Source organism: Argiope bruennichi, chromosome 8 (assembly GCF_947563725.1).
Source record: "Argiope bruennichi chromosome 8, qqArgBrue1.1, whole genome shotgun sequence".
NCBI lineage: Eukaryota > Metazoa > Arthropoda > Arachnida > Araneae > Araneidae > Argiope > Argiope bruennichi.
In genome coordinates this window covers 32,359,726-32,378,923 of record NC_079158.1, presented here as the reverse complement: position 1 = coordinate 32,378,923, position 19,198 = coordinate 32,359,726, and the positions used below count along the sequence as shown (strand labels likewise).

Below are 19,198 nucleotides of genomic sequence, written 5' to 3'. Positions count from 1 at the left end.
AAATAAATGCTTGGAATCAACTGTATATTTCCACAGAGAGCATTTAATCTTAATACAGAGATAACGAATTGTGATAAGGTATTTTGATTAAAAATCGTTACTAAAATATAAAATGCCGCTTTTGAACAAAGCGGCGATCGTCATTTTCAGTATTGATACACGTCAGCAGTAAAATGCGACATTAGAAAGATGACGGATTGGATTTTTGATATTATATATTGACCGATTTGTCCGTTATACTTATTAGTCTTATCTACTTTTTTCGTAGCAGTCATAAAACCGTGAGGAATGCTGAGAATACAGTCACACTTCGTAGCTGATAAAGAAATAGAAGTTGACGGTGATAATCGTTCAGAAAGTTAATGATTCTGCGTATCTGCAACTTGTATGACAGCTCTTGAATGTAACTTTATGAAAGCTCACTCTAATTGATTCTCCTTATATCTCATATTTTGTGGAATAAACGAATGACATAATGCAAATATTGCATAAATAAGTTTGTTTATTATCTATTTTATTTGCATTTAGAAATAACGACTTTGAGTTATTCTTTTCAGCTTCAGAAACAATGCTTTTAAATTACAAAAACAATCCATCAACTGTCTCCTGCCATAAATAATCTTGATTTTTTTTACAATTTTTTTCATTTTTAATTTTACAACATTTTTTCCAACAGGTTTAACAAGAGAAATATAGCAATAAAATCACTAATAATGAAAATAAAAATCTCCAAGAAAAATAATGTTTGCAATCGTTTCTCTGCAAATAAATAATATTGATCAAACAAAATATATATTAAGTTGTTTCCTATTCTTACTCATGTTCTCACATGACGCTAAATATTTCGATTCACTAAATAGAACTTGAAAAATAATAAAAACATTTTACATTTTATAAATCTGGAGAAATTTAGAGTCATTAAAACGAAGATTTCAGCATTTTAAAAATGCTGATGGCATAGTAAAAATACAAAATTGAAAACATTTCATTCAATATTTCATTTCAAATTGCTTGTGTTTCAGATTAATAAGTTTCAGTCAATCGTAATCACAGAGTCTGTAGAATCTTGACAATTGTTGCAGTTTTTAAATATCTTTGGGTCATCACAATTCGTAGAATCTTTATGATTCGACGATTCCTCTTCATTTTCGGTGTTAGCGGAAGTCTTCGGTATTGAGAATACATCTAAAATAATTATTTCTGGTTTTTGAACAGATTTGGTAACACTTTTCTGATGATCATCATGATCTCTATCATAATTGTAATTGTTTGATTCCATATCCTTTGCAGTGGCAACAGATGTCTTTTCTTCGCAAGTTGGGCAATTAGGAAATTTCGATGTTGAAACGTAGCATTTATTGCAAGTCTGTGAAAATGGAAAAAATTTACAGATAAATTTGGAAAAATACGTTTGAAACTAAGAATAATAAACAACGCAACTTGATCAAAGAGAAATATGAGACTAATTTCATTTCTGTGGTTAAGTTTTGAAAGAAAAATGCCTTCGCAATTGTCTGTAGATAAAAGTGATGTTCTCTTATGTGTGTAAATATTTTTATTTTATAAGAATTCAGCAATGCAATTTAATAACTAATATTTAGCAGAACTATTTCAAATTTTTTTTTCTTTAAGTTTCATTCATGTCTAATTTCGAAGCAATACTGATACCATTTTGGGTGAACCTCATCATTGTGAAAACCGTGGAAGAATAACAAAGACGGTACTTAAGCCGACTGTCCTCCTCCCACAACGAATTTATTTACTACTCCAGAAAAATCATTTAACTCTATACGGATATAGTATAAAATATGCCTTGCACAAGGCATATCTTCTGGGGGATCGAGTTTTAAAAAGACTGTCAAGACATTGTGCCATTCATTTTGCAAAAACTTAATTGGATACGTGCAATCCTTTATAAATTCCATAATATAATCTATATGTTTTTTCAGCATAAACAAATTTATTTTATGTGCTATTAAACACGAATATGAGAGAAATTTCTTACACTTAACCCTTTGCTCCTGAAAAAGTAATTCGATGCATAATTATTACTTAATACAAGGGCTCCAAATATATATATATATAATTTTTTAATTGAATTTCCCCAAAAAAATTAATCTACATCTATTTATCATTATGTAGGTATTTTTAACAATCAAAATTCAAAAATAAATAAAGCGTAAATGCACCATCTTGAATAGTGCCTGAGAGGCATCAATTGAGTGCAAAGGGTTAAAATTTTCGATTCAAATATAGAAAGAATGTGACATAAAACTATTAACAAATTTATAATACTTATAAACATGGCGCAACTTTATCAAAAAAAGCTCAAAGTTAGTCGAAATTTTTAAAGATTGAGAATTTTGATGAAAAAATTTCAATTTTCTCTTGTTAACCCATGAATGACAACTAAATATAAACAGACTATCAATGTGACTTATATTATCCTTGCTTCATTCAATAACTAAATTTAACCGAAGAAACATTTTAAATAATATAAAAATAGTTTTTAATACAATTCTCGATAACAGAATTTTATTGAATTAACAGAATAGAACGTATCCTCGTAGCCCGTATCTGTGCCATGCATATAATATGGGGAACAAATTACTATTGAAATATTGAAATGCAGAATTCAATAGATTTGGTTTTGAAATGTCTCATTGGGGATGATTTAACCATATAGTACTTACTGATGTTGCAATTTTACACTCTTTTTTTTATTCTTTGCATTATTCTCAAGTTTACAAAACTGGGTATAAAATAAAGTTTAAGAAAATCATTTTTACTCATTTTTTTTCGAAGAAATCCCAGAAGCTATAAATTAATGGGTTAATGAATTGACCAGAAAAATAGATGACTGTCGATCACTATGATGTATAACTGTTTTAATGAATATTATCTGAATTAAAATTATTTATTAAATTATATTATTAAATATTAAATATTATTAATGGTTATTATTAAAAAGTATTTTCCTCAATCTAATGTTTGAATTCAGGCATGTTGCATTTCATTTCAGACACTTAACATGTTCACTGTCATGACTTGTGTCTGATATCCAGATCATCTAATTAGATGATACTTCCTGTACTATCTATTAATTATTATATAGAAGAAGTCATCTAATTTTATAGATGACTGTGGCACTATTAGATAATAGGTGTTAGCAACATGTAAGTCACACAGCTATCAACATATTTCAGAAAAATCTGACCTCGCAAACTCACCATACAATGTCGACCACTGGAAAAACAACACTGACCACAAAACGAACAATGGTTTCTAGGGTTCCTTTCAGGGTAACAGACAATTTTTTTGCACCATGAAAATTCCAGTGGAACATTACAGTCCACATTCGGACAAAGAACAGTTCCTGGTATGCAATCTTGAACACGGGCAAAAGTATTGCAACATGTCAGCTTCACTTCTTTTGTAAGGAAAGGTACAAGTTTTGGAATCTATTAAATATTAAAGATAGAAATTAAATAATACCAAAAATATTTGATAAAAAATAGATAATTTTAATAAAACACAGCATTCAGATAAATATAAAGAAACATTTAATAAATAAATAATAACTTAAAATTTATGCATTTTGTTTACTAATTAAAATGGATATCCATGAATATTCTGCAACCTATTAAAGTATAAACGGGTACAGAAATGAGATCTACAGCGATGGACTGTCTCTTATTCAACATTAAATCTCTTAATCTTCGGTGTTAAATCAGTATCAACTTTATGTTTTTTGTAAAAAGTCACACACATATGTCTGATATAAATTATCATACCTGATAAATGTTTTGAAACAGGCAACTATCACTAAGAGAAAAATCCAAGTTCATTCCAAGAGTCTCCAGAATATTCAGAGGATTGTCGCAATTGATGCAGTCACATACAGAGTTGCAACTTTTAGCTGCTTTCACGCACGAACAACGTATAGAGCGACAACTGACTCGACAAGAGCACATCTGATTCAGCAAAACTAGATCGTCTTCATCAACAGTTCTCTGATCTTCATTTTCAGAAGAATCCCAATGAGACAGTCTTCGGATGTAGTGCTTTTTATCTGAGCATAAAAGAATTACAGTCAAAGGAAAAAATTTCTAAAAATGAATGGTCTCTCTCTCTCTCTCTCTCTCTCTCTCTCAATGAAATTCAATATACTCTCCAAGCTTTTTACTTATTTATTAAAAAGAACAACTCCTAATTTTACTTATGATATGAAAATGTAGTACATTTCCGCAAGTTTCCTTTCTTTTTCTTTGCAAGATTTACAATAAAATTATTCATTGAATTCCAGTGTATGAATAAACTGATGATACGTATGAAATCCAAATTTAATTAAAACAAATTAATAACAAACACTATTTTAATAAAATCAAATATTAATTAATATGAAATATTCATGAATTGCAATATTGACTAGTATCAATCCAACTGACTATTTAAATTTCGATGAACAACATTTTCTTTTTAAACCAGATAATATGTGTCTTGAACAACCGGCCACTTATAAAGTTATCGAGGCTATCTTGACTCAATAGCTGTGATGGTTATTTAATCAAAATGTCAGTAAAATATTAAAATTAAACTAAAACTCTTATCGGAACAAGCTCTCATCAAATAATGCCAAACTCTGATTAAATTTGATAAACGAAATCAAGTTTAACTTAGACAAATAAGACTTAGGAAACTATTTTTAAGTAGGGTCACGAAGAGTCAATATTTTGGACGTAAATCAGACCCCTCACAGAAAAAATTCCCTGGTTTGAATCCTTGCCTGAGAGTGACCCTTGAAAAAGTCATCAGGCCGTATTCATCATTACTTTCTTTTTGGTTACTTTTTTGCATTTAAACTTAATATTTATTTCAAATTTGATTAAGTTAGTGCTCTCTAGATACAATGCATATTTTTTTAGTTTGGTTGAGGAATTATTTATTTTTAATTGAATTTCATAATGATTGCCCTTTTGATCGATAGTTTCATAATTATTGACTTATCGAATATTTTATAAGAACTTTTCTTGTATCAACAAATATACTTACTTTTCATGATATTTTGCTTAAGTGTCGTTGGAGAACGCTCTCCATCAAAAATGGACAATTCATCGACGCTGTTTATTCCATTCTCGCATAAGCTACTGACGTTTATTATATTGAGAAACCTATCATCGAAGTGGCAAAGAAAAGATTTTACCTTGTTCGCTTGTTTCTTCCGGAGGATAATCTGTCAATGCATACGTATCATAGGTCAAAATAATTATCAAATTGACAAATCAAATTCTAATATGATTTAGTCAGTCTTACTTTATGATGAAATGAACTTCGAATCATACAGCCCCACGTGCAATCGCTTTCAATCACTGTATCATATATGGTGGAATTGGGAATTATACCCGTTCTTGACTGGAGCCTTCCCAGCGTGATCGTAGGTGGGGCATTTATACTGATTTCGATGGTTCTTTCGTTCAGACTCATAGTAACAACAGTTTTGAAAGAAACTGCGATACGGGCCATCTGCTCCCATGCATCAGTGGACTTTAAGCTGTACTGATTGCATCGAGAAACAGGGAAATCGTAATAAAACTGGCTGAAATAAAGATATGTCACTTATTAATAAATCTGAAAAGGACAAGTGAAGTTTTCATTATTTCTGCCACCTAGATACTTTTTTAATATATAGTATCAGGTAATAGAATTTCGTATAGTCTCTTTTTCTTTAAATTATTGCATTTTATTTTTTAAATATATTTGAAAGTAATAAAAATGGCAACGCGAAATTATATCATCAAAGAAAACCGATTTCTCAAATTAGCTAATCAATTTATTTCTTTAGTACATTTAAAGCAAAGTTGATATTGCGTTCTCGATATTGCGTTTTTTTGCATATTGAATGAAGTGGAATTATATTTTGTGCACTGCATCATTTCTTCTTCCTTTTTTTCCTACATGTACCCTTAATTTTTTTAAACAACCTTTGATCTCACTTCAGTTCCTATGTGAGTTGTTTTCCATTTCTAATTTATGAAGGTTGTTAGTTATCATAACTGTTTTCTGTGCTATTCTAATTTAGATCCAATCTAACCAACTTTTTATAATGATACATTTGCAAATCACCAAGCCTTTTATTTAAAACGTCAATCATCACGTGAAGCAAGTGCGTCTCATATGCAATGTGTTAATTAGTCCGGGAAATAAAAATTACATATACTCCACATGAAATCTTTTGTTTTTTTAATTCATATCTATATGATGACTCACACTGTCCATATAAAAGAAAAATAACTGATAAAAATTGGCTTACCAAACAAAATAATTCGCCTGGTCTTGTGTTAATGACATGTTTTCATTCTTTTTTAACTAATTATTACAACCCATAGAATTATTTGATTTCCAAAAATTAGAAATAAAATTTATCCACAGAAGGCTGTAACTGCCCTTCTGTTCATTAAATAGTATATTATTCATCAACTTCTGAAAACATTGTTTACACTCGTAATTATCAATATTTTTTAAAAACATTTTAACATTTATATATTGAATTAAAATTTTTACTATGAATAAGTTCATGCGATATTATTTTATTTTTCTACTGTACTTCTAACAGAACGCAACTATGAACAAACAAGAATAGAAACGTTCGTGTCTTGAATCACGTACGCTTCGTCCGGTCTGCTTAAGTATTTTGGTCTCGGTGGCTGCGTGGAATATGCATATTTCACGTTCAAAAACATTATTTTTTACAGCTTTTGTCAAAAGTAATTTTATCAGTAACAATTCCGTGATATATTTTATAATTTTTCATGAATAATGAGTCAGTTATTTATTTTTTTTTTTTTTTGTACTCTTGCAAGTATAAACAATATTTTATATTGTGATAATCAATTTGTAAAACTTTTTTATTAAATCAGCTTTTATTATATTAGTAAATTGCCATTAAGTTTCCTCTTTGAGAATATAATAGTACATTTTGCTATTTTCTTTAAAGCTGAGTAAGAATCATTAAATTTTTTGTTAAATATATAATTAATGAAATGAAAAGGTAAATAATTTGTCAACAATTGTAACTACCCCTATTAATACAAAGTATATTATACTAGATTTCAGGACACGTTTTATTTTGGATATAACGCTTACCCATAATAAATTAATTTTACAAGCCCTATAATTTTAATTAGCTAATTTTGGATAATATCTAAGTAACAACTAGACATTAAAGTAATAGTACAGAATGGAGAACAGTAAATAAATTTGGAAGTGAAACAGAAACATACCGTTTGCTAAAAATTACTTTAAATTTGCTTCGGAATCGTCCACAAGAATCGATATCATCATCGACCTGCAGAAATAAAAACTGTAATCATTAAATAAAGTAATATTTAAATATTTCATCAGAAGTAAAGATTATATAAAATATTTAATATTTTCCTGGCTCCTAAAATTTAGCATTGCTTCTGGCAACAATGTATTTAACTATATTCTGAAAACCATACCTTAATAGTTTTCTGTTTATTCTAAAATTCTAATTATGTTACTCTATTTTTACTCTCTCGTATATGAAATATAGAGAAAATATTATAATCGTCAAAAAAGGTGAATTTGAGATTTTGATCAATCTCCACGTTTTAGACTTTCCAGAGTTCGAAAAACGCATTTTTAAAAAATGCCTGTCGGTAGGTTGGTTTGTGACAAAAATAATTCAAAAGTGCTTTGAGCTAGATTGATGAAATTTAGTATACGGTGTTTTCATCAAATTTATATATTTCTATTAAATTTTTAGCAAAATCTTTTCCGGAAAGTCAGTCCGTCCGAATATACGAATATAAGTTAAGACTATAGCTAGTAAAACGAATCGACCTAAATTAAAAAAATTCAATTCACAGATTTAACATCCACATTGTAAACGACTGTCAAATGATTTCCTTGTGATTTCTAGCTGTCGGGTATATTTTTAATTATTTTTGTTACTTCATGCTGTTTTTGCAGTAAATGATAAGAAAATATTAATATAATTCAATCCTTACCCTGAAATCACCAATATTAAGCTGAGACATGTCATAATGTCTTGGACGATTATCCTTCTTGTCGAATGCAGAGCTGGTATATGATGATAAAGAATCTGGTGAATCAAAAATATATACAAAAAATACACTAGTGAATAAGTACACATCGAAAATACTCTTATAAAAGCATATTTTTTTGACATAATATAATGCATAAAGTTGTTATATTCATAGTCTGTTTGCTTGTACAAATATTCTATTTTTACAAAGAGCTATTTATTTAAAACATATTGCGTATTTTCAATTAAATAAACTTTAATTTTAGAAAATTAGTCAAACATGATTAACCTCATGAAATAATAAAAAATTTTCCCTTGATCTTCACTGTGATATAATAAAAGTGCTCTTGAAAATCTGTATATGAGATCATGATTGCTGCTTTTAATCTAAAACGAATAATAATGTCAGGGTTACTTCTAATTAAGCAATATTTTTTATATTTAAGAATATAACATTCACGCTATAAAATTATGAATGAAATTTATTTAACTATGAATTGCTCAGGTTTCAAAGAAGATGCAGAATTTCCAAGAAATGCAATAGATGAATTCAAACGAATTTTGCTTAGTAAAGTAAAAATCTATTTCCCGGATTTGTAATTCGCGATCGAAACATTTTTCAGAAATATAAAATTTGGAAAGAACATTCGAAAAGCTAACTCTACCCTGAAATTTTAAAATATCTTACCTCAACCCCTTCCCCCCACCAAAAAGAAAGAAAGAAAAGTAGGTATTTCTGTGTTAAATCGCTGAGGAAGAAAATAAGTAATTAATTTGATTTATGATGAAATCGGATATTAAATTCTGACAGATTTCTTAATATATGTTTTTAAACTAATAATTCTAATATATTCAAACTTTCGGGAAATAAAGTTTTAGAAAAAGAGTTTACCTTCCATATTTTCAGAAACAGAAGATTCTGCAAAATGTTCAGATTCTTGTTCTTTTACTGAAATGCCTTGTTTAACTTCTGTAAAATTGTTTTTCTTTAGTGTTTTAGAAGAAGATGGTAACAGTAGGATGTTTGGTCTTTTCCTGATAGCAGTTTCTGTAGTATTATTGCCATCCGAGTTCAGTTTCGAAATGTTTGTAATTGTCTGAGAAGACGTGCTAGGATGAACATCGCAGGTTGAAAGTCTTAAGACTGGTCTCAGTACTCTTATTTCTTTGCTCATTTTGTTACTGTTTCTGGATTGATTTGAACAGCTTTTTCTTCGTTCTTGTAGAAGTTCTCGAACAGTTTTAAGACGTCCTTTCTTCAGTTTTTCTTTCGCCTTCTTAGAAATGGAACGTTCTCGATATGGAATTGGATCGATTTTGAGTTTATGAGTAACTGTCTGCTCTTTACCATTACCATTCAAAATTAAAACTTTAGATGGACCTGCTTGATTTGTATCCTGGGAGGATTGTGTTTGTGGTAATACGCATACTGGAACCATTGATATAGGAGGAGGAAATAGCTCTTGTAATGTTGCTAGAGATTTATTTTGGGAATTTCCGTTCATTGGGACTAAGCTGTTTGTCGTATTCAAATTGAAATTCGAAGCACTTTGTTTGTCTTTACTGTTCGTCGTTTGAATAGTATTTAGAGCAGAAACACTTTTATTTATTTGTAGAGTTTTTGAAACAGGAACAACATTAACATTGACTGAATTTGTAGCAGAAATTTGACATTTTTCTTGTAAATTTGTATTTTTCTTCACTGAGCCTATTGATGACGTAGTCACACTTGTTGATGTGAAGTTTGTATTTGGTAAAGTCTCATTTTGCTGAATAAAATTTTTATTTGGAATTGCCGTTAACGTGTTTCGAAAATTTGAGGTATTCTTTTCCAATGCTTCAGAAGCATTATTGTTAATTCTTGATCCTGAATTATTATCAAAATTTGATTTTTCAAGAAAAAGTTTTTCATTTATCTTGTTCACATTTGAATAATACCCTAGAGAATTGTTTAGTTCTTCATTACCACAAATTGGAACAGGGGTGCTTATTTGTTGTATAGCATACTTATCTTTTCCAAGGGGAATATTTTTTATTGGTTTCAAAATGGGTTGTCTACATTTAGATTGTGTAACTTTGGGTTTTGAGTCCAATTTTAAGTTTGTTATCTGCTCCTTAACTCCAAAACTTTTAACTGCTGAGTAAAAATTCGAATTAGGAATTGAAGAAATGGACGTATTTGAAACTGTAGTGGGAACTGTTGAAGTTGAGACTAAATTATTTACAGAAACTGGTATATTTATCGTATTATTAACAACAGGAATTTTGTTTAAATATTGAACTCTGACTTGATTGGCTCCATCAGTCGAATTTACAAGGGTAGTATAAGGCAAATAAACTTGAGGTATTGTTTGATATTTTATGTTTGAAACTGAGGAGTCTGTAACAGAAGTGGAAGATGAGGATTCTGCTTTATTTGACTTATTCACAATCAAAACTTTCTGTTTTGCAATACAATCAGATTTATTTGCACTTTCTGAATTAACTTTTGCAAGTACTTGACCAAATTGAGTTGGAGTACTTTTTAAATTGTTCGCATTAATAACTTGAGAATTTTGAATAAAAGTAGGTTGATTCATTTGAGAATTACCGTTACTGTTATTAATAACTAGGAAAAAATGAGAATAATTCGGATTTTGTAGAGTCTCCGCGTTTGATGACATTAGTAAATAAAGAGGTGGAGTATTTGTAGACGAATTGCTTGCTATTGTATTGTTAGCCGTAACTGTTATTACTGGTGCTGTGCTACTGGTAATTATAGGATTTATGCCAAAGGATTTAACTTTAGAAGTGCTATTACTTTTAATTCCATTCTCTGCATGGTAAGAGTTTGTAGAGTTGAGATTTTGGAGAGATGTTTGCATGTTTGGTTGATTGAAATTCACATCACTGATCGCGTTTAAACTTGAGATGGTTGAAGTAAGCTTAGAATTTCCAGCTGTATTAAAATAAGAAGAAACTAAATGCTTTGGAATATTTCTTTTAAAACGTTTAGTATGCCTTTTGTTAATTATCTGTTGAACCCCTGCTGTTTCTTGACTACAGAGCTTAAAAGGGTTCGATCCGTTTGAGTTCCCATCTTTTTTTAATTTATCAAAATTGGATTTTGAAGAGAGAATAGGTGCTGCTGCATCATAAACAGTTTTTTGATTTGATGATGAAACATTCAGCTGAGATTTGTTTGAAGATATCAGACTTCGCTCTTGCACCTTACTATGCTTTTCATTAAATTTATCTAATTCATTATATATAGCATCCAAGTTTCTTTGATATTTGCACCTTTCTTTAGTATTTATTTTCAATGAGTTTTTATCAAGGCAAGTTTTATCACTTGGTATAGAGGACACAACTTCTTTGTCACTGACAATGCATTCTTGCTGTAAGTACTTTAGGACATCGATGTAATTTGCGTGATCGCTAGACTCAATAATTTGTTCCGATGTGCCATAGTTTTTTTCACCGTGGAAGCTTTGTCTCGAATTAAATTCTTTTGCTTCGTTTCCATTTCCACGGTTGTGTTTACTTCTTACAGATACAGATGATGGTGAACTGTTAAAAGTACTAGATCTCCCCGATTCCATACATTCAGAGATTGATGGAAAAGGAGATTCATCGCATCTTGAAGAAAATAAGCTGATGCCAGATTCGTTGTCATCTTTTGAGGAATTCAAGTCTTTCAGCAGTTCTTTGACAGTTACAACTGGCGAATTATAGCTCAAAAAATCCCAAAACTCATCATCTGAAGAAGTTGGTTTTAATTCAGGTGAATGAAGATTAATACCATTTGAAACTGTTTTCTTTTCAGGATATAACGGAGATTCATTTTCAAAATATATCCCTGAGTCATTTGGAGTTGTGATGGTAGAATCGATGATTTCGCTACTATTCTGTAGAAGGCTATTTTGATCTTTAATTGATGATGGACCCAAGAAATCCCAAAAGTTATTTTTTTGAAATCGTTCTTCATCACGATTAAGAGTTCCATTTCTATCCTTTTTGCTATGTAAAAAATCCCAAAACTCGAAATTGTCATCATATATGTCAGAAAAGTCTGGACAGTAGGAATTACAGCTTTCATTTTTTAATGAGTCATCTATAACCATTTTCTCGGTAGATATCTCAGGGTGAAAGATTTTATTAATTTCCATCTGTAAAATAAAGTATTTCAGTTGATAAGAAACAATGGATACATGATTAAAACAGTAAGCGCGATTAAACAATTTAGTACCTTTGAAAAGTTCAAAATCGTTTTAAAAAAAGTTTAATATAGTGCAAAGAATTTTTCTTTTATGTATATATATATATATCGCAACTTATTTTTCGAATGTTAAATTTTGTAATGAATTTCGTTTACTATAAAATAATAAAAAAAAGAAATTGAAAAGAAATACAATTTCAGCTGTATGTTCAATAGTGATTTGTATTTCCAATAATGCTATATAACATCTGACTTTATACATATATATTTAATAAGCAAAATAAGAATTTTGGGATTTTAAATAGCGAGTTACATTTTTTCTATTAGAAATAGCAAATTAATTCGAAAACATTTTTGAATATTTAGACACGCTGGAATGTTTTGTCTGCAAAAGGTGTCGTTCATTGCGAATACCATTCTAATATATCGATTTTTATTTGTGTTGATCTGTGGTGTATTTTAAGATTTTTAATTCCCAATTAATTGTCCTTTGAAGTGAGGGTAACAGTAACATTTTTGAAAGTTCCCGTTTATTATTTGTTCTGGATTTTTTAATCAATTCTTTTCTTAATAATCAATTCTTTGAAACATAAGTATTCTGTGTGTGTAGAATCGAAATGCATACAGCTTTATTCTTTCATTTGTTTAAAAGCATTATATTTCAATGTTGGGTTGCTAAGAATTTTCCTTATATGATCTCCACTGCATTTTATTACCGGATTTCCTGATTTTTTTAGTTTCTATAATGTTCCTATCAACGAGACTAGTTGCAGACTACATATTTGAACTTCATTTTACACCAGAAATCATGCTATGACCAACTTTTGCATAGCATTGCCGACTTTTTCCCTTGCATACTTTTCAGTTTTAATTGTTATACATTTCAGAGGATATATGCTATATAAAATGGGGACAGATTGTTGAACTAACACAATAAAGGTATATTTTTGCTTATAAAAAATACTATCAAAATACATACATACACACATTTATATCACTATACTAAAGCATTAGATGACACTTTATTAAAAAGATATATTATCTCTCATAGATTTAGAAGTCTGACAAAGATAGCAAATTATTCATTTAAAACATTGGTTTCTAATTTAATAACATAAAGGGAGATTCCTTTAATTCAACAGACATGCTCCTGAATTCCTTTTTAATTAATTTTAATTTAGTTAATTTTCTATTTTATAAATTAGATTAAAAAAAACACCTCTGTAAATCTAAATCTTTAAGAAACAAACTCTAAACTCTATTTATAATAGTGTATGTGTGTGAGTGAGTGAGTTGACACACTAAAGGCTAGACCGTTTGATTTAGTTACCAAATTTGGCACGGTCACGTACACCATTTTACGTGTGCACTGTACGGTCTGGTCCTATGTTGGTTGATCAATATATATATATATATATATAGGTGGGTAAGAATGTACTCCTAAGAGCGATTTCTTAAAAATTTTAATAACAATTGTTTTTTTTAGTTTAAAATTAAGCGAAATGTTGACATCCTCCTTCGATAGCATTCGAAAATGTTATAGTACAAAAAGGATTTTCATATCATCTTAAAATTAAAAATCAAATCAAATACATCAATGTTTTTATAAATTTAGTTTTTATTTATTTTTTATAATTAATTTTTTAAAAATATTTTAAGTATATTTTGCAATTACTTATTTCACACGAAATAAAAATTAAATTTAACCTGCACGAGCACGTTGTGCTTGCATGGAAAAAAAATATTAGCTCTTATGAACATGTTGCCGTCACATTAGCAAAAGTTCAAATGAAAAGATTTAGGTAACTCTCATTGCAAACTAAACTTTTAAAAGAATGCATTTTTAGCATGTGTCTGAATGAAATAAATATCAAATATGATGTTTTCTAGAAAAAAAAGTGCAAGAAAACATTTCTGCGAACTTTCAAAATATCTGTATTATTAATTTAATAATTCTGTAGCATTTAAAACAAACATGGTTTATATAGGTACGAAATGCTCACTCTAATCGGGCTCCAAGAGCTAATTTCCAAGCAATTTGTATTAGGCATATACATTTAATAAGAAAAATGGTCCAAATGTATGTTATTTTATGGAGTTTAAGTTCTGATGAGTTACCAACTTAACATTTTTGTTCAGATCTTTGATTCAATGAGTCATATTTAGTAAAATAGTTTTGATACGCTAGCGTTTTAAATATAAACCCGTCATGGTAGGCCACTTCATTGTGCGTCTCGAAGAAGATACGCCAATCACACCCGGCGTTTCCCAAAAGCTGATCGGTACATAATGAAATTGCTAATTATCCTAAAATAGTAATATTCAACGCTTCATAATACTCTCCCAGTTTGATTTGGTTTTTGTAAGATGAAATGTTTTTTTTTTTTTTTTAATTTACAAAAATGAATATGGTTCATAGGATCGAAGGATCGCATAAAATTTAGACATCATTATTTTTTCAGAAGTACATTTACTGAGGAAAACATAATAATTATTATTATTATTTAGTCCCTTAAATCCTTTTAAAAGTAAAACTAAAAATGGAATTTTAGGATAAAATATAAAAATTTTCACAGGATAATCCTTTGAGATATTGAATAAATTATAAAAGTATTCTGTAGTAACAATAAGACTTCAATGCTGAACGATTCTATTTTCTGTATTTTTTTTAATGAGTATTTGATTTAAACAAAAGAATTTGCGTTAATCTAAATCCAAGTATTTAAAGTTTACTTAAGATTTGAATAATACTTAAAGTTTAAACTTTAATTTAAATTTTCATTTCAATTTAAAGTTTAAATTTCAGAGATGACAGAAAATTAAAGGATTGCATAATACCACGAACAGAACAGCTTAAAGCTTCTATAATAGTACGAGTTATATGAAATTCAAAATTTGAAGCTTGAAAATATTTTGCTGGAGAAACCATTCAAACCAGGTGACATAAAATATTAATTGAATATTTCAACGACCATTAATCTAGAGGAAAATGCTAGTCATAGCAGATGGTTAGTTAACAATAAAATTCATTGCTTTATTAAAAAAATCGATGTTTGTAAAAATATTACTCAGAAAAATGCATTTGGTATAATCTGTGCGAAAATATTCTCTATTAATTACTGCAAAACTTATGAAATTATCATAAAATGCACTGAGCATACTCAAAATTGTTTTGCAGAAATCGTCGGCAGCAAATATTTCTGCAAACAATTAAGAAGGTCTCCACGCGCCTATTTAATTAAGGAAATCGGTTGCTCAACTGTAGAATTCAGGGCACCTCAAAGTTAATATTAGAAGACTGCACTAATTGACATCCTTTGATTGCAAAATTCCTTCCACAAATGGCTAAGCTCTCGTCATTAGGAATGGAACGAAAAGGAAAATTCATAGCCGATCTTAGGCTTATTACTAAACAACTATTAGGCACCCACGCATTATCTTCCGACTGAAAATTGGAAGGATGGTTTTAAAAATTTTAACTGTTATTTAGTAAACCTCTTAACTTTTATAAATGTGTGTGAATAAGCTCACATTAATGCGTGACATAAATTATTTTTAAACTTCAATATGGATTTTTATTTTTGAACCATTCATATTCAATAATTTTATTCTTCTCCGACAAACAAAATTCATGCTGTATCATGAACTGGAGCTATGAATCAGAGAATAATATTTCGAAAATTCAGGTGTTTCTATATTATCGCAGCGCTGCTTTCTCTTTTGATTTCGACATCCACTTAATACTTAACTAGATAAGAATTCTTAGTCTGCGTGTACATCCTTACAATTAGATTTTAATTTCATTTATTCTATAATTCACTGCTTACCATTTGCATAAATATTAAAAATAGGAATCGAGATTTATGAAATTTTACCACCGCAAATAAAGTAATGATTTCGTGCTTCTCTTTCTTTACATTTATTAATTTTATTTTTGGACCTTTAAATCGTATTCATTTGCATTGTGGTAAACTATATATCTAATTGTAGTGTTTCGTTTCACTCGGTTTAAAAGATCTAAAAACCCTTATAAAGGATGAAATTGAATATATTGTAAATATCATTTCAACCCTAAATTAATAGTAAGATGGGACAAAAATTGTTTTTGCACTATGATATTTAGTACAGTTATTTATTTAAAATTTCATTTATGTTCCAATTCAATTTTTTAAAAAAAGTACCATCTTTTCACTAAAAGATGCACAGTCTCTCCCTCCAAAGTGTATACACACACCAAGTTTGGTAGATCTATGTTAAAGTGCTTGGTCTGCAGAGTACTAATATACACAGAAACACACATTTATCTTTATTATAGTAAAGACTAGTAGAGTCAGCAGGGATACGATGAATATCAGCAACTCAAACACACAGTAACATAAAACATTAAAACGGAATGAAGAATAATTACATTGTTTTATATTTTTTAATGATAATAAGATCGCTTAATGAACTACAAAAGATTAAAATAAAATTAACCGAGATGAAGGCTTTCTGAAAAGAGAGAAAAAAAATTAAAAGATCTGTTGCAAGTGTTACAATTAGAATTTAAGTTGTATAAAAAACTGTACACAAATTTAGTGATGTAAAGAAATATCTCATCTGCATAATTTTGATTACATATAAAAGGAAGGAAAAGAATGAAGCATTATAACTAAAGGGGGAAAAAATCGGAATCACTTTTATCAATTTTAATTATACAAAGGAAAATTTTAGATTGGTCATTTTGAAGCAAAGAACGTACAAAAACAAATAAAGCCAAAAATAAATTTAAAAAAAACTTATGAATCTAATTTATTAAGAAATATTTACTGACGAAAAGACAATTTTTTTAAGAACACTGCATTTTATATGCGTCAATCCTGCTAGATCTAAATTACAAATGAATTATCCAAAGTAGAACAGTTATATAAATCTTAAATTATTGTGCATGAATAAACAGAAATAAAAGAATAAAATGGAAAACTATAGGGAAAAAATGACGAATTCGTAAAAAAATTTATCAAAAATCATCTTCAAGCTATGATTCAAATCATAATTCTTTTTCTTGTTAAAGGCTTGATTCTGATCAAGAATTGATACCTCGTGACCCTAGTTCATCTGTTATTCATATAAGGAATATTGGAAAGTATCTTAGTTACAATTATCGGAATGAAATCTAAAGAGATTTTCGAATCTTGGATAATAGTTTGAGCCTTAATGAAGAGTTATCATGAGTGGGAATAGAAAAGTGAAAAAAAAAAAAAAAAAAAAAAAAAAAAAAAACTTTATGAAGAATTATGCTAAAATGAGCGATTAAAAGACCCAGAACTTTATTCTAGAGCAATTGCGTTTTTCCCAAAGATAGATACTTTATATTCTTGTCTTCTTAATTGTTTACAAGCTATGAAGAATTCTCAATATTTGCCAACTAATTCCATCTTTCTTAAGAAATTGACGAGTCTCCACTGATGGTCGTATGGAGAATGAATTTTTAGAAATCAGAGCTTCCATAATATAAATTTAATTTTTTAAACAATTAAAGAATGTCAAAGCTATATTTCTGTAAAAAAACATCACAATTCTTACAAAACATGTTGAGAAATATTCGTGAATAACATTTCTTGACATGAAATTTAATAACAATCCATAAAATTAACTATCCGTTATTAAAAATCTATAAAATAAAGATAAATCTAGAAAATTTCCCTTCAATAGAATTTCTTTACGTTTTCATGAATTCTTACAAACGATAAATTCTCTTCATAGATCGTTTATAAACTTATATGTAATACACATTAAAAAATGATATTGCATTCTATTTTAATTTCCTGTTTAATATGTCTTTAAAATAAAGAGAAAAAAATTCTACATCAAATATAAGCTGTAAATATATATAATTCAAATATGGAAAACGATAAAATAAAGTAAACAATAAATGTTGGAACTTAAATTATAAAAATGACAACTTCCTGAATTTCAAAATTCATCCGTCAACTATACAAAATAATTTTTCGAACTGATTTCATAGTAAATAAATCTCCGTTCTTTATATTTGTTTTACAGCAATGATTGAATTCTCGATTTCATCATTTGCACCAGGTTCGAAAATTCAAATAACAAGAATTCTATGCATACAAATTGAAGTTTCAAAATATAATGGCTGTATTTTTAGTTTAAACATAAAAACAGATATGAAAGCTTACAAATTTAAAAATGTTAACTGGGTAATTATATTTAAATTTAATTAACTATAAATGTTTTAAATTAAACGTAAATACTTTATACGTAAATGCATCATATTCCAAACTATAGTTTAATATAAATGCAATTATTTTATAACTGAAATATTTGCAAGTTCACCACAAAACAAAAGCAGTACATCTGACGGCACGAATTCATAAAATAATTTTAAACTTTTTATTTGCATAATGAACAGAGCTTACCTGGAATTCGAAGAAAGAAACAAAACTCAATGTAAATTAAGCATCTAGAAAATTGTGTTGCATTTGTTATTGTTGAAAATCTTGAATTTCCCTCCATTGCAATGATTTGGCAGCGCGTGATCTTATTGGATAATTGTTCTAAATAAATTAATATAATCATGATGTAGTTTATTCGGTGGATACTTTAGAATCTAAGACAACTTCGCAAGATCATAATTAATTTTATTGTCCTTTAAGCTTCTAAAATAATTTAAAATATATTCTGTTAAAATTACTAAATAATCTCATTTTCCTTTTTTGAACACAGTTCTAATGACAAAAAAAAAATTTATAATTTCGAATATTCGTATTTTTAAGGATCGCTTCGTTGGCATAGTGGTTGATGAAACAAAAATTTTAGCATACTGTTGAACACCCAATTTATTCTTATTCAATTTTCTTTTTCAATTATATGAATAAATTATTCATATAATTTGACATTTTTGGAGATTTGTTTTATTTGCTCTCTAA

General features: G+C 28.6%; 1 protein-coding gene across 1 annotated transcript; it reads right to left on the bottom strand.

Annotated features, from left to right (window-relative positions):
* Window positions 1-591: 591 nt before the first annotated feature.
* LOC129981139 (metacaspase-2-like) lies at window positions 592-18,805 on the bottom strand. Its single transcript, XM_056091832.1, has 9 exons — window positions 18,689-18,805; window positions 8,961-12,216; window positions 8,031-8,125; window positions 7,281-7,345; window positions 5,314-5,596; window positions 5,053-5,233; window positions 3,795-4,072; window positions 3,231-3,461; window positions 592-1,366 (listed from the first exon to the last, which is right to left on the bottom strand). The coding sequence occupies exons 2-9, from the start codon at window positions 12,214-12,216 to the stop codon at window positions 1,034-1,036; spliced, it is 4,722 nt and encodes a 1,573-aa protein (XP_055947807.1). The 5' UTR covers window positions 18,689-18,805; the 3' UTR covers window positions 592-1,033.
* Between the last annotated feature and the right edge of the window lie 393 nt (window positions 18,806-19,198).

Coding starts and splice junctions, on each gene's coding strand:
- LOC129981139 (XM_056091832.1), bottom strand. CDS start 12,216: ATGGAAATTAATAAAATCTTTCACCCTGAGATATCTACCGAGAAAATG. Junction 8,126..8,960: donor TGTTTCTGAAAATATGGAAG/GTAAACTCTTTT, acceptor TTGATTCACCAG/ATTCTTTATCATCATATACC. Junction 1,367..3,230: donor CCAGTGGTCGACATTGTATG/GTGAGTTTGCGA, acceptor CCATTTTCACAG/ACTTGCAATAAATGCTACGT.